The sequence below is a fragment of the Crocodylus porosus genome, unplaced genomic scaffold, assembly GCF_001723895.1.
Source record: "Crocodylus porosus isolate Cpor-Errol unplaced genomic scaffold, CroPor_comp1, whole genome shotgun sequence".
NCBI lineage: Eukaryota > Metazoa > Chordata > Crocodylia > Crocodylidae > Crocodylus > Crocodylus porosus.
This window is the reverse complement of record NW_017728935.1, coordinates 2,854,893-2,879,665: the sequence shown is the minus strand read 5'-3', so window position 1 is coordinate 2,879,665 and position 24,773 is coordinate 2,854,893. Positions and strand designations below refer to the sequence as shown.

Sequence of the window (24,773 nt, the reverse complement as noted above, 5' to 3'; positions counted from 1 at the left end):
TGAATGGGCTGTAACCTCGGCTGGAACTAAAATGGCCCCTTGAAGGTCCTTGCTGCTGCTGGTCGGAAGAGATTTTTGTGGGGTCACCGACAGCATGTGTGGTGTCCCATCCCCTGTCCTGCCAGCGCAGCCAACCTCTGCGTGCTTCCTAAAGAGCCCTTTCCTGGGGGTATGTGGCCTGCGCTCTTTCCTCTACTGGGTTTTGCCGTTTATTTCACTGAGGATACATTGCAAAGGCTGCCCTTGCTCCCACGTGCTTGTCGGGCAATGTCCCTGAGGAGGCGCCGTGTCTGTGTTCACAGAGGAGAATCATTCGCTGCCTGGCTGAGGTAGTCGGCACAGCGCAGTGAATGAGCGCAGCGGCTGTGAGCGTGGCAGTGTGATCCAAAGAGGGGTGAGCTCCGGGAAACCCAGCCAGTGCTGCAGGTTTGTTTGCCAAGACAGCATCCCCCAGGACCGCCACTTGCTAGCATGGCGGTTGCTACCCGATTAGCAGAGCTCGCGGCAGTGTTTAGCACGAGCCGTCGCAGGGGAAATGCTCTGCGTGGAGCTGCCGAATTATGCTGCTTCACACCAAAATGCTCTGGGTGGCTTCTGCGATGGGAGCTATATTGGAGCCAGGAATTAATAGCAGAAGGCTGAAACCAGGCAGCTTGGTGTTTCAGAGCGGGTTCAGCGGGGGGCACGATGTGGCACTCGGGACCCCAAGGTCTTCTCATTTAGCTCCTGCCCCTGGTACCAGCTTGGGTGAGCCATTTAGCTTCCCGCTACAAGTAAGGTGGATGATGTTCTCAGCGGATTCCCTTGCTACTACCCTGCATGGTCATGACAGGACTCCTCCCACGCTCACCTCCCAAAGGGGGGCTATGGAGGGGTGAGGTTGGGGGTGGCTCTGACAGAGAAGGAGTGCTGAGCTTGATGGAGCTCCTGGGGCCTTCTGCTCTCCATGTTGTGGCTGCCCAAGGGCTAGGCAGGCAGTGGGACTCGGTTAAACTGATCGGTTTGATCTCCACTTCAGGGCCCACGGCGCTGGTATTACCAGAGCCATTAAACACCCAAGCCTGAAGCACGCTGAGCACCCCTAGTCCCACAGCCTTCCAGCCACGCTTGAGGCCCTGACCTTTCAGTCACCAGGGCCACCTCGGTAGCTATTTGGGCTACTGTACAAATGTAGCCGAGGGAGGATGTGGCAGAGGCCAGGACCTGCCCTCCTACAGGCATGGGGAGGCCACGAGGTGGCTATTATTGCCCAGTTCGACTCGCGCCTAGTCACAAGCAAGTTGGAAGCAGGTCCGCACTGGAACAAGTTCCTAATGTGATTTCTCCTCGTGCCTGCTCTGGAAAGTCAGGCCAGAGGACAAGCGCGTGCAAGAAAAGTCCAGCTGCCCATTCCCACGTACAGCTAGTGTCCGCTCTGTTGGTTTGAAAAGAGACCAAGCCACTGTCCACCATGCTGAGTGTGGCGGTCTTCATCTCTTCCATCCAGATGAGTTCATCTGGGCAAATCTGTGGGCTTGCAGTGAAGGCAGGTTTTGCTTGGGCTTCCTGCGGCCAGGGCTTGCACGTCCCCAAGGCAGGCAGGAGGTGACGAGCGGGAGCCCCTGTTCCACCCGGACGGCCCATTCTGTCCCACCTGCTCTTTGGGTAACCTCTCCCCTGCCTGATGGTGCCTCGGCCGCGGCTGCGGGAAGGGAAGTCGGGCTGTCACCGCCAGGTGGCAGAGCGCTGTCAGGCAAGGAGGGAGACTGAGCGGTGCCTGCAGATGGAGGCAGGGCAGAGGGGGCTTGGGTGCCCGGGAGGCATTGAGAGGGAAGGGGCTTGGCCCTGCCAGGTTCCCAGAGCCCCTTTCCAGTCACGTGGGGCAAATCTGGGGGTGGGATGTGCGGGGGACTCGTGGTTCTGTCTCGGGCTCTTTCTGTGTGATCTCACCTGTGTCACGGGCAGTGTTGGCCCCGCAGGAAGGTTGAATTGAGGTGCTTGCGGTGGTGGGGAGCCCGAGGCGCTGCTCTGCCAGGCCTGGCTGGTCCTATTGCTGTTGCGTGGGCTGGCCTGCGAGGGGGCTTCTTGCGGGGGACCTGGCAGGAAGCAAGGGCCCTCGCCAGCAGGCCAGGGCCGCTTGCCACAGCCTGCAGAAAAGAGCATGGTGCAGGAGCCCTTGGAGATACGCGGGGAGCTGCGAACGCTTGAGGGTTTCCTGCGGGCCGGGCTGTCGCCCCAGGCGAGGGAGGAGGAAGCACTGCGTGGGCGCCGAGTCTGCCTCCACACCAGCCCTGCATTGCCCTCGCTCACTTTGCGCTGTTACCCGGGCTCATGCCCGGCTCTGTGGAAAGCAGGCCAGCGCTGAGGGGAGCGTGAGAAAGCGGCTGGGCTGTCCCGGTTGCTCAGAAGGGGGAAATCCCCAAGGGCAAAGAGCTGAGAGAAGGGAAATCTCCTGTCCTCAGCGTGACACCACACCCCTGCTGAGCTGCTGAAGGGTCAGCTGGGGTCTCCTGCGGCTCTGGCTGCCAGCCCCAGGCTCCTGTCGTCCGCTGCCGCCCCCCCCAGCCTGGACCCACTCCCCATAGCTGTGTCCACCTGCCTTCTGGCCCAGTCTGAGATGCTCACTGAAGTTCTTCCATCTTTCCTGTCGCTTCAGCCTTGCTACGCCACACTGCCTCTCCCCTCACAAAGCTCATGCAAGAATCTGGGGTTGATCCTTCTCCAACTCGGCTTCCGCGTGGCTGCCGCTCCGCTCCAAGCTGCAACTCGCCTCGCTTCTCGCTGAGGAGCTACTCAGGCGAGCTAGCATGGCAGGAAGATGATGCTGTCTTGAAATAGCTCATAAGTATATCCGGGGGGGGTGCATCAGGAACTGGGAGACTGTCTGTTCACCGGGGCAGGGCACTCCAAGGGAAGATGCTGCTGGAAGACGGTTTTAGACGACACAAGAAAAACTTCTCTACCATCCAAGTCTCCAGTCTGGAATCGACACCCCCGCCCCGAGTGATGCCAGCCCCTACTCTGGATACCTTTAAGAAACACGTGGATGCTCACCTTGCTCGGGTGATCTGACCCCAGCTGACTGCCTGCCCCTTGGGCAGGGAGCTGGACCTGATGATCTCGCAAGGTCCCTTCCTCCCCTAATGTCTGTGAAATCCCTGCTAGACGTGGTCGGCACCAATAGATCTTGCGCTTCTCCAGGTGGGACCATGCTCTTCTTTCATCTCTCCAAACCCTGCTGGCGTTTCCTTTGCATCCAGCTCAAAAGCTGATGCACCTGCAGCTTGAAAATCAGCCTGCCAGCCCCGCACTGAGCCTGAGGGCCAAATGTCAGGCTGGGTCCTCCCCTTCCTGCATGCTTCCTCGCTGCACAGCATCTTGACCCGGCTGGTACCCAGGTTTTCCCAGTGCCTGAGCCCCGCTTGTCTTGAATGGGGTTGCAGAGGTATAAATGCCCCAAATTGAGAGTCCAGCTGCCTCTCCTGCAGCACTGCGGGCCTGGCAGTATGGTAGTGCTTTCTGTAGCTACTGTTGGCAGCACGAACAGGCCTGTTAAGGTGCCAGGTTTAACAATCAGCTTCTGGAGCAGCTCAGAAATGGACTTGCCTGGAGCCTATCTACTTCAAGCTGGCAGCGTGCCGAGCATGGGCTTTGTGTTGTCCCATGCTTCCTGATATTATCTCCTTCCTTTAGAGGAGCCAGCAAGTGATAACATGGGGAGATGACTCCTCTTGGTGGTGTGCTCTCTCCCTGGCACAGCAGGGCTTTTGGCCAGATTGAAAATTTTGGTGGAGAGATTTCAAGGGCTATAAGGGGCTGTAGATCACCCCATGGACAATGGCAGTGCCAGCCAACCCACACCTGAGAGACTATGGTCACTTGGTTGCAGGCCCATTTATGTCTACATTACAAGGTCCTGTTGGTGGAGCTGCGTTGGCAAGAGATGTGCCAGAGATGGCACCTCAAACCTGATGTAGCTGTGCCTGCTTGAGTACAAACAGCTCTGCCTGGAAAAGGCGCCTTCTGTTGATGGCACCTCTGTCCTTTGGGGGAGCTGGTGTAATTCTGGGGACAGAAACACTCCATCTATTGGCACCAGGGACCCTAACCACTGTAGCCTTGTCACTGTAAGTACAGCAGCAGCAGTGTGGATACAGCTTAAGGCTGAATGATTGGGGTGACTAACCCTGGGTTAGCCATCAGAAAGGAAGAGAGAAAAGCTGCTGTTCTGTTTGTGGAAAGTGCTTAGGCAAGGATTTAGGTTTCTTTCTACAGGGCCATGTTTGCATTAGAAAGATCAGCTTTCAAAAAAACCCTCAAAACTTAAGATGCTTCAACTTTTTTTTTTATTTTTTAAATACTTAATTGCAACTGCAACATCATAAAGTCATTGGTTCTTTACCAGCAATGGGCCCCCTGTACGGTAAGCAATTGTATTTTAAATTAAGACTCATATATATAACATATAATTCTATCCTGTGCACTGAACGGGTTTCAAACTTTGATATCTTGCTCCTCCTAACTTTTCCAGTTAGCAAAAATAAATGGTAGGCAGCTCTGTTTTTGGCAAATCAGGCTAAGCATATCAGGAAGGTGGAAGTGAAAGTAAAAAGCAGCCTGAGCTTTCTCCACCTGATAAACAAGACTCTTTCCAACAACTGGGAGGAAATTATTTGTGTTCTTGTCCCTCTCTCCCCAATGCAGGGTGGCACAGTTGTAAAATGAGCTGTGCGCTGTGGGTTGGAAGTCGTGATAAGCAGCAATGTTCTACATCCCACCTTTGCAGACAGAGTCTCATGGGCTTCATAACATGTTGACCTGGAAAACTAGGGTGTCATAAAAGCAGCATTTTTTTTCAATACCTTTTTAAGGCTAACAAACAAGAGCATCAACAATAACAATAAAACACAAAACTCTTTTCGGTCTTTGCCTAGAGTGCTCAGCAGAATTTATATATAAGGTATGGTTTTATGTGTAAAGGGCAATGCAATTCTCATGCTCTGTTGGGTTCTCGGGGTGCATTCGAAGTCCCCTGGGAGAGTTAATGCACGCCTTGGACTTTAGCAGCACATTCAGTGTATATCTATGAATCAGATATGTCTGAGCTAACTAACCATCTTCCATGCACGGCACCTGTGGCAGTAGGTTAATGGAGAGGGGTGACAGAGCGTCCCGCGTCTTGTTTTTGGAAGGTATCCCTACCCTCCAACTGAGAAGTTCCTCCTCCCCCCCAACCCCATTCCTAGCAGTTTTTTTAACAATAAATTAAGCAGTGTTTGTGAAACAGCAGGAAGCAAACGTAATTTAAGTGAAATGGCCACAATCTCTCCTCACACCAGCACCAACCCTAATACCGAGAGTATTTGTTAGCTGTTGCAAGGGCTTTTTACCTTAGCGACCAGCTCTGAAGAGTTAGCCCACAAGGACAGGGAGCGCTTACACAAAGCAAGCAAAAAAACAAAACAAAGCCAGGACACATGAGGCCACATGCTTGCTCCTCAGTCTACGGCAGAAGCAGTCCCCACTACACCCTCCTGCAGAACCGCCCTGGCATGGAGCAGCTAGGATAAGAATTGTCATGCCTCTGTTATTTTCTTTCCTGTGGTTTATTAACTGATGGCTCATCCCAGCATCTTGCCCACAAAACAAGCCAGTGGGCAGCGCTATGGTCTGGGGGCTGCTTTGTATTGGACAAATGGTTCTTTGTCATGGAAATCGAGATAGTGGCAGAGCTATCCCTCACCAAGCACGCAATGGGCACGTGAAAAAGGCTGAGCCTGGTTAAAGCTGAGGTTCTCCCCGAGGCAGCAAAGAGTTGTCAACTGGTTTTAAGATGAACTCCAACTGAGGAACTTTCAAAACGGTAGTTAAGATCTTTTTGCCCTCTCCTGATCTGCCTTTTAACCCCAGCACCATGAAAAGATTCCCCTTGCTGCCACCTGGAGAGGCCAGTTAGCATATAGGCACTATATGATGCTAACCTGCCTCCAAGACGCGCCTGGTTCCCTGTTCCTCGGGGGTCACCAACACCTCTCCTTCCCACCCCTCTCTAATGCAACTTGGCTGATGGATGGACAGCAGGGAATTTTTGTCACCCATTTAGCATGAGGACCAGATCCTCAGCGTGTTCCCGATGGACGGAGTTAACAGGCACGACAGGAACCAGCAGGTCTCACAGTTTCCAGAGCAAGGTCCAGGTCTCGTGGGGCTGGGTGGCGTTCAGGAAGGGCGGGCTTCATCACAGGTTGATGTCTGTGACATCTGTAGGCGTGCTGGTAACGTTGCCATCCTCGCTGGCTGGGTAAGCGGAAGTCTTGGTAGAGGGGTACTCTTGGGATCGGGAGCCCTGTTTCAGGCTCTCGGCTAAGGCTGCTTCAATCTGCTCCTGACAAGCTTTCAGACAGTCCTGTGAGAGAAGGAAAAAAATCAGTGGTTTCAGTTCCGCTCGGTCTCTCCAAAATGGGAAAAGCCCTGCTAATGGCTCTGAGCCGAACCTGGACAGGCTTTCTGACCATCTAAGAGACAGGCAGGTCATCCTCCCAGTCTCCTCTGAGTTTATTCTTTAGCGGCAGCTCTGCAGTGACACCTCCTCCCACCCCCCTGCTTTACCAGGCTCGTTGTTTCCTTACATACCCCACCACAGAAAGGTATCAGGAGATGTCACTGGAAAGACAACTTGTGAGTGTGAGCACCACAGTCTCACGGTGGTTCCTCCATCGTGTCCACTGGGAGAGGAAACACAATTTGCCCCAGGATTTCCCGACGTGGACAATATGGATGATGGCTCCTACTGAACGGCACCCGTTCCCTAAATACATGACAGCAGCTCTTCCGCGCTGCAGTGGAAGTAGAGGGGAACTCGCTGCATCGCCGGGACCCTCCAACAATTGCAGCACCCAAGCTCTGTCCCACGGGTCTCCTCTGTCGGAGCCCAAAGCCTGCGAGGCTTTAGCTACAAATCACCACGGGACCTGGCACCTGCTGTGGACTTAAGTTAGACCCGGAGGCCTTGGCCTTTCAGTTCCTATCCTGCGTTGCACGAGGGAAGACCACTCAGGAAATCTGTTTTTAACTCGGCTCCGTGCCTGGCACACAGAGCAGACCCAGCCCTTTCAGACTCCAGGCACGGTCCCTATCCGAGGGACGCCACAGCTGCCAGTTCGGGTCCGGGGACACCAGCGTTCTGCTAAGAGGCCGCGGCACCCATACGATGCAGCGTGCTCCTCGCGAGCCGCCTGCACGCTGCTGACCCTTCGGGGACCGTCAGCCAATTTTCCCCACGGCTCGAGAGAACCCGATGCTGCACCATCTCGTGACCCCTCCGCCATGCCTCGCTCCAGAGCCAGGCGTGGGAAGTGGCCGGCCCAGCTACACCAAAAGCAAAGGGGATTTCAGGTAGCCGAGAGCTGCATGTAGCGCACCCCTCCCCGCAGCCAAACCGAGGCACATGAGGAAACTCCTGCAGTTTGACACTCGAGAGCAGTGACTCACGCTACCCCAGCGGCAGCACTCCTGCGTCTCGAAAGGGCAGAAATTGCCTTCTCTCGGGGGCTCTGCCCGAGCGCTTTGATGAGGGAAGGTGGCGTTTTGCACAGGCCGGGTCGGGGTGCTGGCCGGATCCAGGCCGGACGCCCCTGGGGCCATCTCTGGTCGCAAGAGTCTGTCGCACACACAGATCTCTTACCAGGAATCCACAACTGGTTCTTAGAAACTGACAGAGGATGTGGCAAGCAAAAATAGCAACGCCCACCTCCCCTTCCCTAAGTCATTTCCAGTAAGCGTGGCCTCTGCCCGCAGCCATGAGGCGAGGAGAGCTGCATTGCAAGGGCCCCAGCAACGGCCACTCTGGTCCTTATCATGGCTCTGTTACATGGATGAGCAGGAGGGGGACCAGCACGAGACCTGCGTCTCGGGGCGGGGAGGGGAACAAAGCCCTGGAGCTGCCGGGTGACGTTTGGGGCCAGTCGGCGGTGGCCAGATGAGCCCATCTGCTGAGGAACCGAGACTGAAGGCAGCACCTTATGAAAGCCGCGGCAGCCGTAACCGACTCATGCGCAGGCGATTGACGGAGCAGCTGCGTCGAGCCCACCCAGTGCCAGGGCCTTCCACACTGGCAGAGTAGGCCCCGGGGAACTTGCCCTGTCCCTGCTCTGCCTGTCCTAGGGAGGAGCTCGGCCTCTGGGGCTCCTCTGCATCACAAAGATGCACAAGAGCTGGCCTTCATCATAAGGGAATGGGGAAGGAACTAAGGGGATGGAGCTGTACTCAGGGAGGCAGCTGGGCGGAGACACCCAACCCCTAACGAGGGGTCGGAGTTGCTCGCTCGAGAGCATGCATTCATTGAGGAGGAAGCAGGCCGCCCCGAGTCCCTGGAGAACCTGCATCGGGGCTGAAGTCCCACTACAGCCAGGATGAACAGATCCCCTCCCCTATACCCTGCTGGGTCAGACGCCACCAGCCCCAGGCAGGGGTCTACCACCCTAGCAGCAGAGGTGGCTCGATTAAAGTGGCACAGTTCATGCTGCGACCTCCTGGAGTCACAGCAGAGCGCCGCGAGTGCCCTCCGCGCGTCTCCTCCAGCTGCCCAATGGTGAACCGAGGGGGGCACCAAAGCCTGGGTGGAGGCGGGAGGGGGCAGTCGTCCACACTCAAGCAGCGAATCAACGACAGAGTCAAAACCTAGGAGACTGAGGATGAAACGTCGCTCCTGCGCTTGCGCTGCTGGAACCGTGTCTCGGAGAGCTGGGGGGATACTGTCCTCTGGGTAGACTGCAAGCACCTTGGGGCAAAAGCTATGTTTGGGTCTGAGGCTGTGCAGCATCTAGCACCACGGGGCCCAATTGCACACGGGTCTTTCTGCAATGCTCTACCCGTGTGGCAGAAAGGGCTCCTCCTGCTGGTCCATCATAATGTCTGCAGCTCAAGATGTCAGCCCTGGAGCCCAAATCGCTCCAAAGATGGAAGCTGGGACCAGGGGCGCTGGGGGCAAAGGCTGTGTTTGGCACCCAGGGCTGCAGGAGAGGGGCCAGCAAAGGGGGGCGCAGCCTGGTAACAGCTTTCAGCCCTGACAGCCCCGCTGCCCTCTGATCTTCCCTTTGTGTCCCCCCCCCGTATGTCTTTGAAATCCTCCCTGCTTCCCACCTGTTCTCCTCCGCTGGCTTCAATTAACTCCCCTCACAGGGCAGCATTCAGCCTCTGGCCCATTCACCGCAGCAGCTTGCGAGCAGCTGGCTGCAGGCAATTCAGAGTGACTTTTTAACTTGAACAAAAAACCGCTGAGCAAAGAAAGTGTCTCTCTCCTCCCGACCGCCCCCCAGCCCGACTCTGTGACAATGCCAGGCTGCGATGATCCCTCTCTCAGCTCCCCGCCTGCCGCCAGGAAAGTCCAAGCATTCAGAGCTTGGTCAGATGAAAAGGCCAAAGGGTCTGTGGCCGAATGAAGGCTCCCAAGGGCCCGTACTTGTGGAAGGGGGTCCTGGAGCTATCCCAGTCCAAGCTCCTCACCCTCTCCCCAAAGTCACGGCCCCCCCCGAGCCCTGCCGTTTGGCTGTGACCGAGTCCTGGAATGCCCAACAGCGTCTGGCTCCCCTCCTGCTTGTGCTCAGAGCAGCTGCAATCGGACACTGGACGAGATAAGCAGATGCTGAGCCTGGTCCCCTCCGCCCTTGTCCACCTGATCCCATTAACACCTGTCCGCTCAGGTGAACAGACGCCTCCCTTTGTGCCTGCTTTCCAAAGGCTCTATGCTCCCCACCCTGCTGTGAAAGCGATCTGGGCCCTCAGGTGACCGGGTGGCCAGCCTCAGTAAGCAGGAATCATGCACCATACTGCAGGTCACAAGCTGCGGGGGCGGTGAGGGGGGCAGCTGGGGCCAGCGTCCTAGGAAAAGGCCGGGCAGGAGTTGGGGCTTCCCTGCTCTATCCCATGATAGCCTTGCTTGTTACTTTTATCAGTGCAGATTCCCCACACCTGTGATCCCAGCTAGCCACAGCAGCAGCCAGACCCACAGGAGGGGTGGGGCAGATAGTAAAAAACTGGGCCCCAGGAGGCTGCAGCTCAGAGGCTTACTGCACTTGGTTGGTTAGCACTGTCCACCCCCTGCCAAGACAGCTGAGTCCAGGCCAAGGCTTCTGGAAATGTTAAATGGTGACCCCAGGCACTACTGGCTGAGTTTGCGAGTCTGGGATTTGGAGACGGCCACAGCACCTGTGTGCATCCAGCAGCCTCAATGAAGAACATGCCTTCTACCCCTTCCAGCTGATCCCCGTCTCTTCCAAGGGGTACTAACGGGGTGGCAGCGTTGACACCTTTATCCTGAAACTGGAGAATAAAAGTGATCTACACCCAAGGCCTGAGCAGGAGAGACCAGTCCCCTGCCTCTCCCCGCAGCCTGCAGGGACACAGCTTGATACTTCGGGGCTAGACACTGGGGCCCCATCATGGCACTTGACAGATGCCTGCTCAAAGCTATCCTCCCTGTCCCTTCTTGGCTGCTCCTGATGACAGGGGCTTTTCTCCGGACCCCACACACACTTCCTATGCCTGATGCCCCACCTCCTGCCCCTCTGCTGGGAGGCGTGGGACCTGCTGATCACGTTTTACACTGTGGCACTTGTAATAGACCTTTGGTGATGACCCCTTGCAGCCCACAGGCTGCTTGCCAGCTTGGAGTCCACATCTAGACCCCTAACCAGATTCAGAGCTGGCTTCCTACCCACAGTGGAAACAGAGTGGTCTGATCAGCTGATTTCTTCAGGGTCTTGCCCATGCAGAGATAATATACTTGTTTGCAGTAGAAAACACCTTTTCTCTACACACTTTACAAAAGTGAACAAGCCTTGTTGGGACATCCACCGAGGAAACCGAGGCAGAGGAAATGAACTGTCGGAGGACACACAGCAAAACATACAGGAACTTTCTGTCGCCCAACTCCAAAATCACTTTGGCAAGGGACCCCTGAGCGAACACTTACCAACTCCGTGCCAGTAATGCTAGCCAGCAGCTCTGTGAGCGCCTCTCCAGCATGGGGGAAGAGAGACAGGCCGTGGATGGCTGCTCCAATGCTGCCCGTTGCGATCATGGATGGAGGGTACATGGTGAAAGTGTAATCTAGGGATCCAAGGCAGGGAAAGAAACAACAAGGAGTCTTGTGAGCGCAGCTGCTTGGGACTGCAGCACCCACATAAAGCTAAGCGGGGTCTGAAATGCAGGACAGGCAAAGGGCGGTGCAGCTGGTATGACTCACTGGAACAGAGCCCAGCGAAGCCAAGGAAAATGTAAGCCACCCGTCCAAAAAAACCCAGCAGGATCTGCTTGGCTGTGGAATAGTTTCCTCAGGGAAGTCCTGAAAGCCACAATGCCTGGGCGGTTTAGGATTAGCTCGGGGAAAACGCTGCAGGGAGCAGCCCCCACCAGATTTTGCCAGCTCAGCCTTTCAGAACCGTACTCATGCTGTCCAAGAGGCAGAAGTGGGGCTCAGAGCAAAGTGGGGCAGGGGGCGTGAGGCACCCTCTGGAGCAGAGTTTTAGTGCAACCCCTTCCACTCAAGAGGCCTGGGGGGGTTGTCCGAGTCTATACGGCTTGTGAGACAAGTAGTAACTTCCATGAAGAGTTGATTGCCCTATGTACGCCTGGCTCTAGCCAGTGCGAAAAACGGCTCGCCGCTGCTTTGCCCTCCCATGACACTTTCCAACCAAGTATCGCACAAACATGAAGTCCCAGGCCTTCAAAAGTCCCCAGCTCCATCTGGCAGAGGGGGAAACAGTCACTGAGCAGTTCTGGGCCTTACGGTAAGGGATGGAGGCTCTCATTTCAAGAGACACAGATGCTCAGTACCTCTAGGGAGTCAAGTCCCATCTGATTTGCCCAAGGTTAAACAGTCAGTGAAAACATCAGCCTTTCTTCCAGCCCGGGCTGCCCTCACGAGGCCCAGGGGCTCTGTTCCTCTGCTGCTCACCTGTGGCACACAAGGCAATGAAGGTCTGCGCATGTTTCTTCACCAGTTCCACCTTGTCCTTGGGAAGTGGGAGCTGATGGAGGATGTGAGGCAAGAAGTCATTCGCTATCACTGACACTAGGTCCCACTTTAGCTTCTGAAGAACTAGAACCTCCCAGTCCTGAACAGGGAAGACAGAGAGAGAAAGAGAGAAATTACATGTAGAGAGGAGGCCCTTCTAGGCAGAAAGTACTCATCCACCCAGAAAATATCAGCAAGATGCAGGGGCATGTGAGCACAGCGCTGGGGGAATGGCCAGTCAACTGGTGCATAGCCCCCCAGGAGTCAGAACTGATAGAAGGAAAGCAAAGTTCCTGCCCCCAGTCTGCAGCGGTGGGCAAATCCATACCCGCATAGCTGCAGGCTGGTGTAAAGGAATCAAAAGAGGAAGCCATCCATCTGCTCCCTGGTTCGCACCAGACCAGCCCTGCCAGCTCCCTTGTTCACAGCCCTGCTGCAACAACCTCTCCAGGATGCTGCAGCAAAGCAGCACAATCAGGGTGTAGGCATCCCATTGTCATGCTGCTCTGTCTCCTAGGTCTCCTGCTGCAGGGACTCCTGAAGGGGCAGGGGAGGGTGGCAGAGAGGCTTGGACAGGATTCCTGGGTTATGGCTATGCAGCAAAAAGAGGGGCCAAATTCTGCACTTGAAGCTTGCAGCAGTTTTCATAGGATGTGGCTCTGTGTGGCCCCGAAATCTTACAGCAATGGACGAAACAGGGAGATGGAAAATGAGACACCAAAACTCAGCCCCCCTAGTCAACTCGGGCAGATTACTCATACCTCACTCAACCAAGCTTCCCATGGTTGCTAATGGCACCTGCCACAGTAGGACAGACACGAGATTAACCACCACGCCTTCCATCCACAGCCACTTTCCACGCAAACTACCTGGAGCCGCTAGCTCACAAGCGAGCAAAATGCAGCCTCTGCTAGGCCAGGAAGCAGAAGCCACTCCACACCTGTCCTTAGGTGCTATTTTCTTCGTTTAAGGAAGGAGGTAATTAACTTTCCCAGTTACGCTGTGGTCAGGTTAGATTCTGACCAGCCCCACCAAGCTTAACACCCCTTCCCATCTATTGTTAATGAACAGTACAATGAGACCTTAATGAGCACAAAGGGCCCCGACTTCCAGCAGCGCAGCACCTCCCTCGCTCCAGGACCAATATCCGCTCACCCAGAAAAGCAGAGCCCGCCCACAACACCACTGCCCTTCCTTGTCCAGCCAGCTTGACCCAGCCTGGCTTACAAGAGCTGACCAGACCGCCTTCAAGCCAAGCTCAGAAAAGGAGGTCCAGCAGCTCCCAGGGAAAGCCCGGCTCTTCCACAGGATGCTGAAATGGCCATGCAGGTTTCCATCTCCTGCTCTCTTTGGCTTGCGTTAAAGCAACAGTTCATGCAGGTTTTTCTATTAGAGGAGGGCAGACGACTAACATCTCTGCTCCCCTCACACCCCTCCGCACTGTCCTGCCTCAGTGCCCCTGGGAGGAATGGAGGTGGCTGCAAGGGCTGTTTCCAAACATGGAAGGCCCAGAAAGCAGATGGAAGACAGAAGCCCTGCTGTCTCTATGGCCTCTTCTGCCCACCGGTCTCCAAACGTTTTATAAACATCAGGATTGATCCCGCTAATGTCCCCAGCAATTCCCTCCGAGTTGCTGGGTTGCAGCTGCAACTGCAGTTGCTCATTCTCCCTCAGGACCCTGCATGGTACTCCTCCAAACAAGCCCTTTGAGCTAGGTATTATCCTTGTTTCAGAGAGGGAAATGGAGGCGCTAAGCAGGCCAGCAGCTGGCTAACGAGCACAATTAGGCTGTGGCAGGAGCCTATGTGCAGCAACCGGGTGAGGGTCCTTCTAAAACTGGCTGATTTGGTTTCACAGCTGCACCAGTAGGAAGAACAGCCCAGTAGCTAGAGCAGTAGCCATCAGTTCAATCCCCTGCTCTGCTGCTGGCTTTCTCTGCAACTTTGGGCAAGTTGCTTTGGGCGCAGCTCACTCAACTTGCAGAGTTCATTGATTTCAATGGGACTTAGGCCCCTAAGTACCCTTAAGGATCAGCACACTAGATCTCCAGGGCCTCAGTTCCTCTGTACAACAGGCATAACAACAGCATTGCCTCCTAGCTCACTCCAATTATTTGCAATTCTGCATGTCACATTCCAGCTGGAAGGACACCAAAGCAAAGGCTTGGAGTCCTCAAGGGAGACTGTGGAATCTCTGCCACTGGAGGTATTTTATGCACCGGTGAAACGTCAGCAGGAATGGCACCGGGATGGCTCATCCTATAAAAGGACCCCGTGAGCTCCCAGCCAGGCCTACTTTTGATGATTAAGTTCAGGGTGTGGTTCAAATTACCAGAAGATGTAGTATTTTTAAGTGGCAGGAGATGAGGTTGATTCTGCTTGCAGAGAAGGCAAAGTGGGGGGTAACCAATTCTACCAGGATAAGCAGTTTTGAAGAAGTGAGATTGATATTTCAAAAGGATATATGTCTCAGTTGATTTTTTTTATAAAAAGAACCCACCCTTTCCCCTTACACAACAATGCCCGTTCTGCATTGCTTAAAGCTACAGCATTGCTCAACCTTCTCTGGGTGCCTCGCTACAAGGGCTGCACAGTGTCATTGCTGCCTGGCTGCAGTGTTACTCCAGAGCCTGTACTGTTCCACCCAGTGCATTTTTTTTTTATTTTACTAGAACGGATTTCCTAGGCTTGCATCCCAAGCAGCCTGCTTTCTATCTCCACAGCAAGCAAGAATAACATCTACCCAACTGTTGGAGAGAGTCCGTGTTCCTTAAATGCTCTTTATCCAAAGGCATGGAGGAAAAAAGGAAGAGAAAAAAAGGACCATAATTCATAGGACTTTAAAATCAAAGAAGAAAATGACCTGGGATGCAGAGTATAAGAGGCAATATTAAGCTTAGGTCTGGAAAGAGGGTCTTTGCTGCTAGCCAAGCTGAAGGATCACAGTGGCAGGATGCAGAAAAATGCCTCACAGGAGGTGCTCAGGAGACTGAGAAGGGGATACAAAGCTCTCCATCTCCAGATTGCTAGTTCAAACGCCATCCAGGCAATCAGTGATGGGCTGCCTGACTACATGAAAGGACACGGCTTGAGTCTTAGTCCCGGTCCTCTGGGAACAAGAGTCCAAAGTCCAGTTAGCGCCTTTGTCTCGTCACTGTCACAAGGACGGGCAGAAGACTCCCTTGCGTGCCATCTGCCACGGCTGAAGCCTAAGGCACCTTTGCAAGGCTGCAACGTGGCGGGCGCAATCTGCAGGACAGTTACTCCTACCATACCTGCTCTGTGATGAGCAAGATAGTCCTCAGCCAAACACAGGTGACAGAGCCAGGTACAGTATGACATTCCCTAGGCTGTTATAAAAGGGGCTGACTAAGTGATCTCACGGTCCCTTCTGGCCTTGAAACTTGTAAGCCTGTATACCAATGATTCTCAATTAGGGTGACAGAAGATCCTTTTTACAGGTGCTCTGGGGTGCCACACACTAGTGGCACTGTTAGGCGTGCAGACACCTACACGATTCACAAGATAAAACCAGAGATCTCAAGTAGGGATCTAGAGTGTCAAAAATATTCTGCTCTGATGTGCATTTTCTGAGCTCTCTGCAAGAGAAGAATTGCTATTTTAATTTTCCGCCGTGAAGAAATGAGCAAAAGCTGAGCTGGCATTTTTGGAAGGGTGCCTTGAGTCTAATGAGGGCTGCCTGGTGTCTAAAAAGATTTAGAACCACTGTTACATGCCGAGGACTACAGCCGCCAAGGCTGTCAATCTGGCGTCTTCCACCAAGCACTAACAATCCCCCAAATGCACCTGCTGCAAACAGGAGACAGAAGAGCCTGTCCAACCATGGGGACTGTCTGTCAGACTATCCACTTTTACTAAACGGGAAGGATGCACGCCCACAGAGAGCTGGGTATCCCGGAGGAACTCCCTCTGGATAGACCAAACTAAGGAGTGTGCAGAGGGCACTTTTCTTCTGCCACACAAGCCCTGATCTGGATGGATTACCGTGACATCTCAGTCCTTTCACGGCCGATAAAGAAGCAGCACTTTGTAAGGAACGCGGAGAGACTCAGAGTCGTCAACTCTTCCTTACGAAAGGCCTTATCCTGAGAGATGCTGTCAACCAGGAAACTCTTGCGGAGACCAACGAGAGTTGCAGACTCTCAGCGTCTCACAGGATCTGGCTCATGGAAGCTTCTTTCCTCCCTGCCAAATAAAAGCGTCTTGTCAACAACCCCTGGGATTTCCAACTTCTGAGCCAGGCGCTAGAACTTCTGAATCACTTGGTCACTGGAAGAAGCAGAAGAAAAAGGCTGGAACAGATAGAACAGCTACTACGGTGCGGCAGCAGGAACCATCTTGAGATAGCAAACATCCTTTTCCTGGCCTTTGCCTGGCATCTAGTTGACTCAGTCTCTGGTTAAAGAAAAAAGAACAAGCTCAAAGCACGTGGAAAAACTGCCTTTGGTTTCTTTGGTCCAGCATCTCTTGCGAGAGAACGGCTTTTCCCAGACAGCTCTTCTGCCCAAGAACGAAGCCTAGCCCTGAATCTACAAGATGCGCCGTGGACAGAATATCTGCTACATTTGCTGGAATTTTTACGCATGGAGACCTTACCCTACTGGCTTCTTCACTAGCACAATCTGTGCTCTTGGTCCTTCTCTGCTGCACTCTGGTTCAAAAAAAAAAAAAAAAATGCCGCTTCCATGATCTGTTCCCTGTGTGAAAATGACACCAAAGTGCCATGTTCCAGGACACCACCCCCAAGGCCTTGTCTCAGTAATTTCCTGCTCAAGTGAACTCCCATTAACAAATACAGCTAGAACTGAGGGGCACCTCCTGAAATTAGTAGGTGATGAGTTTAAAACGAACAAGACAAAGTTTTTTTTTTTTCCTGCAGTGCATAGTTAACTTATGGAATTCATTACCACAGGAGGTGGTGGAGGCAGGCGGCACATCCAGGTTCAAAAAGGGACTTCATAAATTAACGGATGATAGATTCATTCATGGCTATCGAACAGACAGGTTGGAGATGTTTCCTCCAACATCTCTTAACCAATAATGGAAGATGCCAGGGATGGCTGAATAGGGGATGGATCACTCTAGAGGTTTAATGCTCTCCCCCTGTAGCATTCATTTTTGCCACTGTCGGAGACGGGTTACTGGGGTAGATGGACCATTGGTCTTACCCGGCATGGCACTTCTTAAGTTCTTACGTACAGCTTTCATTCACTCATGGCCCTTCCTATTTGTACCAGGATGCAACAGCGGAATTGAGATTTTTCCTTGTTGTGTACCCCATCAGCAACAAGATGCTACATGCTAAATGCTACCCTCTGTGGCACCTGTCCACTGCTTCCACTGAGTTTGTATAAGCATAACTGACTGAAACTCAGGAACAATTTTGTTCGAGATGCGCAAAGAGGAGCAGAATCTGGCGCACGCTCCACGGCTGTTCTAGCTCCGCAAGAGGGAAGATCGTTCGCACTTGACTCTGTCCCTTAAGTTGATGAGTTCACTCCTTACACCAGACTCATTTTACATTGAAAACAGCAGGTCTAAGCAAAGCAATGGCAGCCCGACCCCCTCCTCCTATGCACGTTTAGATGACTCAAAAGGAGAATGGAAAGAGACATCCGAGCTGCAGTTAGCCACCCAGCCCACTTAGCAACAGATCTTATGTGCTACTGAAATGAGAAGTCATGAAAGTCCATTTGCAAATAGGAAACTCAGGTTAAAGCTTCGCCTGAGTTCTGAACAGGGGACAGGAGCAATGTGCTGTGGCAAGGTCAGGAGCAATTTCTGGCATCTTCCAAGCCTGGACTCCCTGCTCTAAGATCCTTGAAGAAGGAAGCTCATCTTCCTGAAGGTCTCTAGAGCGCCATGCACACCAAAAGTCTCTCTCTCCGCCAAGGGCTGGATTTTCAAGGGTTTGGTCCCTACGCAATCAGGGCCAGGTTGTCAGAAGAGTTTAGCTCCTATGCAGGTATCGAGCAAGGGCTGTACTTTCAAGAGTGCTCTGCACCCAAAATGCTGGGCTCTTCTGAAAATCCAGCTGCTTGCTTTGCTGCCTGAAATGAGCTTAGCCAATTTGACATTCTCACTGCAGACGACTTCTAGCTGGGGAATTAGACTCGCTAAAGTCAAAGCCCAGTGTAATCAGCCTTTGGAGAGGGCAGCTGGGAAAAGCAACCAGTAACGGGGAATCGGGGAAGTGAAGGTATAGTTACTGCAGCCTTCTGTACTGGGGAATCAGCAGAGATGCCTGTAGGTTCTTTCCCCTTAGACACCAAAGCAGATTTTGCAAGGCTGGGACAGCAGAATCTGTGGTGACCGCAAGAAACAGGACTCCTGTTTTATCTGCAAAGCCACGGGCAGCTGGGGTTTTTTTTTTTCTGAAATTGCTTTGCTTTGCAGTAGTTCTAGCCCATCTTCATTCTCACCTCTCAAGCCCAACTGTGCAAACATGCACTTGTTACAAAAAGCAATTAATGCCTGTGAAACCTCATGGCAATTGTGGTGCTAGAAAGCATTGTTGCTGCTTTGGGAGCCAAAACCATCCTCTCGTCGTAACCAGACTCTACGGAGGAATTGGGTAACCTCAGAGAAGAGCAGCACTTGTTACAGACAAAGCAGATGCCTAAGGCATGAACGATGGAGCCAAGGATTATCAAAATGAAGGACAGGATGACCCGCAATGACTGCTTCCCCCCAACCATCATGTGGCTAAGTACCACTCCAGAACATGCAAGAAAAGCCACTGCAAAAAAAGAAAGGTAGGTTAGATAATGCCCCTGACGGAAACCCAACTTCCTTTAAGTGGACAAGTCCCTCATTGCATCATTTCCTCCTACCAAGAATAACTTCATCAAAATTTTGTTTTAATTTATCCTCTTTAGAGCACTGAGCTGGTGCCAGGCATCCTCTCCAAGAGGAGGAAGTAAACCTGCTGGGAAAGCGCGCCAACTTCCTGTGCGAGGCCCGGGAGAGTGAGCCCCAGGCCAAACTGGCACAGATCCATGGTAAGAAGCCAGGAAGCATCCATTGTCCGAACCTGGATGAAGAAGCTCTCCTTCCCCTCCCCACCCACTCCCACTGCAGGGTTGTGAAAGAAGAGAAGTACACAACATTATTAGCACACAGGAGGAAAGCAGCAGCTCCTTCTCTGGTTTTGTAAGCAGGGCATTAACTCTGTCGAGTCAAACCTCATGAGTTTCAGCCAACATTGCCCCAGGGTTTTTAACCCTTCTTAGGTCACGGATTGCGTGAGCCTGTGAGAAGGGATCAGAGTGGCAAATGATAGTATAGCCAGCTGCCCACTAGCTTCCATAGCTTGTCAAGAGCAGGGCTGGTGGGATGGGGCTCAAAATGACTTTCAGATCACAGCCTTCAGGGTGTTTTCTCAACTAGTGGCTTTCAGAAGTCCTTCCCCAGGCTGCCCGACTGCTCTGACCCTAATCACCACCTCGCCCCAACCGAACATTGACCAGAACATGTTCTGTTTGACCTCAAGCAAACCGAGTTCTCCCAAATAGTAAGGGCAACTGTTCCTAGAAGCCCATGCACCTGGACTGATTTATGTTTTTGGCCATAACAAATAGGCTTCCCACGCCCAAGAAAAGTCCATCTTTGAGCTTAAGGATGAATACGGGGTGCCAAGGACAAAACTCTTCTTGCTAACCCCAATTGCAGGTAGACACTGAAATGCAATGGCAAACAGTCAGTGGCAGGAGTGTTTGTCTTTGCTTTGCTCAGTGGGGAAAAGCATCTTGATATCATGGTGGTGGGAGCTAGGATAAAAACCTAGGTAGACAGACAAGAAAGGAGAAACACAGTGGGAGGAAGCTCTCCTAATCACCTGCAAGTGGATCTCACGTTGGTGCCGAGAGCGAGCAGAGCTTGGGTTGCGGGAGGAGTCCGGCAGCGTCACTGCCTCTTCCTCCCTTTCCGCATGCGACCCGCGCGGAAAGCGGGGACGGATGCAGGCATTACTTGCCCCAGCTCCTTGCTCGCGAACATCTGAACTGTCCTGCAGCAACAAGCCATTAGCTTTTCAGCTTAAAAATAAAGACTAACCTCAAGGTCAAAGCCTCTTTCACTGCAAAGGAATGCACACTTCTAGCCCCCGCTTTGGCCCTGCTCAATTGCTGTTCTTTCAGAAAGCGAAGCCTATTATAGACCAAGCCTTCCAACATTTAATTTTGAAACAGCCAAACCCACAGGCAAAATTACAGCGATTCTCCTTTGTGCTTAAATACAGATGCACCAATCTGAAACCTATTAAAGATCCACACAAGGTGGTTATCAAATCCATTTCCTAGTATCCAGGTATCCACATCACAGAAACAATTACAACTGGCACTAACTAAGCTCCACTAATTCATGGTCTCAGGAGAAATGCAAAAGACTGCACGAGCCATGAAGGCTGAACTGCCCTCTTGACCCCAGAGATGGGGTCAGAGGTACAGACAGTGGTCACTGGGGGGGGACAAACGCTGCGGAGGCTTGCCTTGCTGCAGCCTGCGTCCCTGTTCTGTGGACAGCAGATTTCCAGGGCTGGCAGAAGACTTTACCCCAGGACTAAATCCAGAGCCACAAACATGACACTGCAGGTATGACCGACACGTCTTTCTCTCCCACAATCATAGGAAAAAAAGGCCCTTCTCCATCCCTTCTCAATCATTTTTGCTAACTTCCTAATGCACCCTCCACTCCTGGAAAGTGACCTCCCCCACACCCCTAATCACATGCTCAGCCTGCTGAAACCCCTGGGAGTTATGTCCTAGAGTCCAGAAGGTGCTGCCAGGGACGATGTTTTATTTTACGAGCAAAACCCACACGTGTGGAGTATTCTTGACCAACAGGATGCTTCCCTACAGCAGCACAAGCAAAGAGCTCTGCTGTACGCACAGGGCCAAATCCCCCGAAGCTGCAAGCCCCCGCAGCTCCTGTGAACATTGGTATCGAGCCACCGTGTCTGGCACAGTCCACCTCTCTGTGCCGAAAACCTCTCCCCTGGGTGTTTCTGCAGCAACAGTTATCCCATTCATAGTCAAGGGGAAGGAGCCAGGAAGTGATGGGACTTTCCCCAATTCTCATTTGCACTTGGAAAAAACGTGGTCATAAAAAAGGTCTCCAAAACCCAAAAATGCCTAATCGAGTCACACCTGAAAGTTTTGTAGGTTCAGTCCCCACCCCAGGGACAAGTCGCTAGTAGATCTTCATCCACCCCCACCCTGAAAGGAAAAACCTCACCAGCTGATGACTAACTCTGAGAAATTCTATCAGAGAAACCGTCCCCAGGAATGTTTATTATATTAAACTGAAGTGGCTGTTTCCTCCTGAGAGTTGTAAATTTTAGCATTACAGAAGCCCCCTTAAAAGGGAGACTCTTCGGCTTCCTCCCCTGTGGACAGCACCGACTCAGAGGTGTCAAACCCCACTTCTGACCAGTGCCTTGGGCAAGCCCTTGTTTGGCCAATAAGAACCTACTTGAAAGGACACCCAGGAAGCAACGGAGACCACTTCTGGTTTAACTCCAGACCTTGCAGAAGCGGCTTCTCCTCCTTTCCATCACATTAATCCTCCAAAGGGCCTGTAAACTCTAGGCAGCAGCAATTCCACATCGCTTCCCCATGCCATTCCCAACCTCTTGCTATGGAGCCCATCATTTTGGTGCTGGCACCAGGAATGATGGCCTCAGAGCAGTTTCCCATGAGCAGTCCACTTGGTCCTAAAAGGCCCCGTCACAGCTATCAGCCCCTATCTTATCGGCCATTTCAGAAGGAAGACCACAGGTTGGCAGAAAGGGGAAGTCACATTTCCTCTCCTGCCTAGAGATGAGGTCCTTTCAGGTCAGGGTAGAGGTGCACACTGACAACACTTTCCCCATTCATCTCCTTTTGCTCTCGCGGAGCCCTTTGGTCTCCAGGGCTGTCAATCCTGAGCTGTTCTGCAGCGGTACGTTAACTTAAAGAAGCTAGGCTCGGAGCCCAACATGGGACCCAATGAGGCTCAGCGATGGGATGCGCACTGAAACATAGAGAATGGTTTCTCCAGCTTCAGTGTCCCGGTTCCGCACCTAGCCTGCAGAATGGGAGACCACCACTACTTCTGCAGGGGGGACAGGTCTCTCTCTCAGAAAGGCAGCGTGTCCACTTGGGTTAGGAAGCAAAGAGGCCAAATGGGGGAAACAGGAGGAAGACAGGATCCACAACGCACAGATGTTGCCAGGGAGCAGCACCTAGAGGATTATAAAGAGCAGGGAGTGAGGCGGGGGCTCTATCGGGCAGGGTGGGGTGGTTACCAGGAGCTGCTGCGCCGTGATGGAATTGTCTGTGTAAATGCAGAGTTTCTCCACAGTCAGGGGCATGGTCTCTCGCAGCTTGGAAGCCAGGAGCATGCAGACAGCCCCCAGGAGCTGCAAGTGACTTTTCCGCATCTGGACTGAAGATAGGTAGCGATCCACATAATTCATGGCCAAGGGGAAGACCTCTTCTTCACACTTCTGTTCCTCACATACCTAACAAAACCCAAGTAGAGGAGAGGAGGCTTTATATGTGCAGAACTCAGCAGCTCCTATCTGCAGCAGGACTTCAAAGCTTCTGATTATTACGGTACATGACACATCTGTACAGCTGTCTATCTGGTGATCAGACAGACCTTTAAATAGTAAGGGCTAAATTCTCTGCTGTTGAAACTTCAACACTTCATGTGTGACACGAGCACAGAGTTTAGCCTTCGATGCCTTCAAACACTACTACTCGTCTGTACGTGGCAGGCAGGAAAAATGGTAGCCCGGGTGTAATGGAGGCAGAGGTTCAGACCACAATCCTCCGTGTGTGTGTGTGTGTGTGTGTGTGCATGGTCTTGTGACTGCCTCCATCTTTGACGTGAGATGCCTAGAGCCCAATTACCAGTGATGCTGATCACTTCCTGCTCTCACCGATTGTGAGGACTCAGCACCTCTGACATGAGCCCCAGCAGGTCTCAAGCTAGACACCTCAGGGTGGTGGTACCCAAATGAGGTGGCTTGTCCAATGTCACAAGGTCAATGGCAGAGAACCCAAGATGCCCAAGCTCCTAGCGCCTGTCTGTGCATACCATACTTGTATCATGGTCACATATAGGATCCAGGAGTCCTGAATGTCAATCCTAGCCACAAGACTATACCACTGAAACACTGATCAAATTTACTTCCTTCTTTTACCGTAGCTACAAAAATACTGAGGTTTTCCCTCATGCCACAACCAATATCGTCCTTCTCTTTCAAATTTTAACTCCGCTTCCCTATGTACCTTTTACAGGCTGACATAAACCTCCAACACAGAGACGTTCTTTAAAAAATAAAGTCAGTCTCATACTTGAGAGGTTTAGTTGTGCTTGCATTTCCCCCCCCGCCCCCCCATATTGAAAAAATAAAATTATCATCATCATCATGAAAAATAGTGTTAAAACTTGGTGCCACTGAAGTCAACACAAGTTTTGCCATCGATTTCAGTAGGACCTGGATTTGGTCTTAATTGCTCAGACACTTAAACGTCAGCCCCTCTAGCTTCTGGTTTTACTTGGGGACAAATCCTGCGAGAAGCTGAGTGCCCTCTGCTGCCACTGACTCCTTCGTAGGATCAGGCCGCACCCCAGCTTCCAGTCAAGAAACGACGGCAAGGGAAGGGGCTTTAACAGGCAGAACAATGATAGAAAAGGCAGTGCTGAGCACTTCTTTTATTTTAAAGGTAACCAGGTACTGCGTGGCAAGTCAGTGGGGTAGAGAGAACGACCGGCTGGGTTCAACCACATTTTATATCTCCTATTTGCTTCTGAATTGAGGCGATTCACTCTTGGATTACGACAAGGGAAAAGAAGCGGCTCTGGTGACTTTCCTTGGCCAGCTGATTCATGTGGGGTGTGGGCTGCGTTCGCTTTTGTGCTGGGGGAAGCGGGTGGCTGGCATCCTCTAGCCCAGCTCCCCGGGCGCCGGCAAGCCCTTCTCCAAGCATTTAGACACGCCGCAGGGCACTGTCCGGCACGTCCTGCTCCGCACTCCCCCACATCGCACCGCTCGTTTTGAACCTGGGCCCTCACTCCCATCCCCGTTCTCTCTTTAGCTGTCCCCCGAACTCAGCTGATGCGTCTGCTGCGGCCGCCCTCCTAAGGCAGGATGGTAGTCCTTCCGTGATGGGCCCAAGCCCGTGATCCACCAGGCACATCCAAAGGCCTCGCACGCTGCAGGGAACTTTTTCAGCGGCGGCTGCGGGCGGAGGTGGGAGCAGGGGGACCCCTAGAGGCATCCCTGCACACTGCCTGCAGGACTTCCCCCCTGCCCCTGCAGCTCCTGGAGGGAGCGGGGCGGCATCCCAGCTGCTGCCCATCACCTTCTCTACAGCTGCGGATACCCCGCGGGGCCCAGACGGGCTTGGGCTGATGCCCCCTGCTCCCCACAGCTTGCACGCCCAAACCCTCCCCCCCCCAGGGGGCTCCAGGGAAGCCGGGGCGGGGCTGGGAAGGTGCCGGCGGCTGGGCGGAGGGAGCGGGGACCCAGCCGAGGGGGGGTCCCGTACCTCCAGCATCCAGAAGGCCAGCATCTTCCGCATGTAGGGCTTGATCTCCTTCTGCACGCACTGGAAGTAGGAGACGCGGGGGGTGTAGCGCTCCTCCTGGTTCAGCAGGTTCTGCAGCACCCGCCGGTCCCCCAGCAGCTGAGGGTCTTGCCCGGCCCGGGGCACGCGGGGCGGCCCCTCGGCGCACAGCAGCTCCATGTGCCCGGGGCCGGGGCCGGG

General features: G+C 53.2%; 1 protein-coding gene across 2 annotated transcripts in view; it reads right to left on the bottom strand.

The window, feature by feature from the left end:
• Positions 1 to 4,836: 4,836 nt before the first annotated feature.
• The window catches only part of CCND3 (cyclin D3), a 64,047-nt gene continuing 44,110 nt past the window's right edge, over positions 4,837 to 24,773 (bottom strand). Inside the window, exons 1-5 of one of the 2 annotated variants that reach the window (XM_019546641.1) lie at positions 24,555 to 24,767; positions 22,301 to 22,516; positions 11,936 to 12,095; positions 10,952 to 11,088; positions 4,837 to 6,385 (exon numbers count right to left, since the gene is read on the bottom strand). In XM_019546641.1, coding sequence (XP_019402186.1) covers positions 6,218 to 6,385; positions 10,952 to 11,088; positions 11,936 to 12,095; positions 22,301 to 22,516; positions 24,555 to 24,752 — 879 coding nt within the window. In that variant the 5' untranslated portion in view covers positions 24,753 to 24,767 and the 3' untranslated portion in view covers positions 4,837 to 6,217. Of the gene's footprint in view, positions 6,386 to 10,951; positions 11,089 to 11,935; positions 12,096 to 22,300; positions 22,517 to 24,554; positions 24,768 to 24,773 lie in introns of those variants that run through there. The other variant, XM_019546642.1, reaches the window with a different exon arrangement.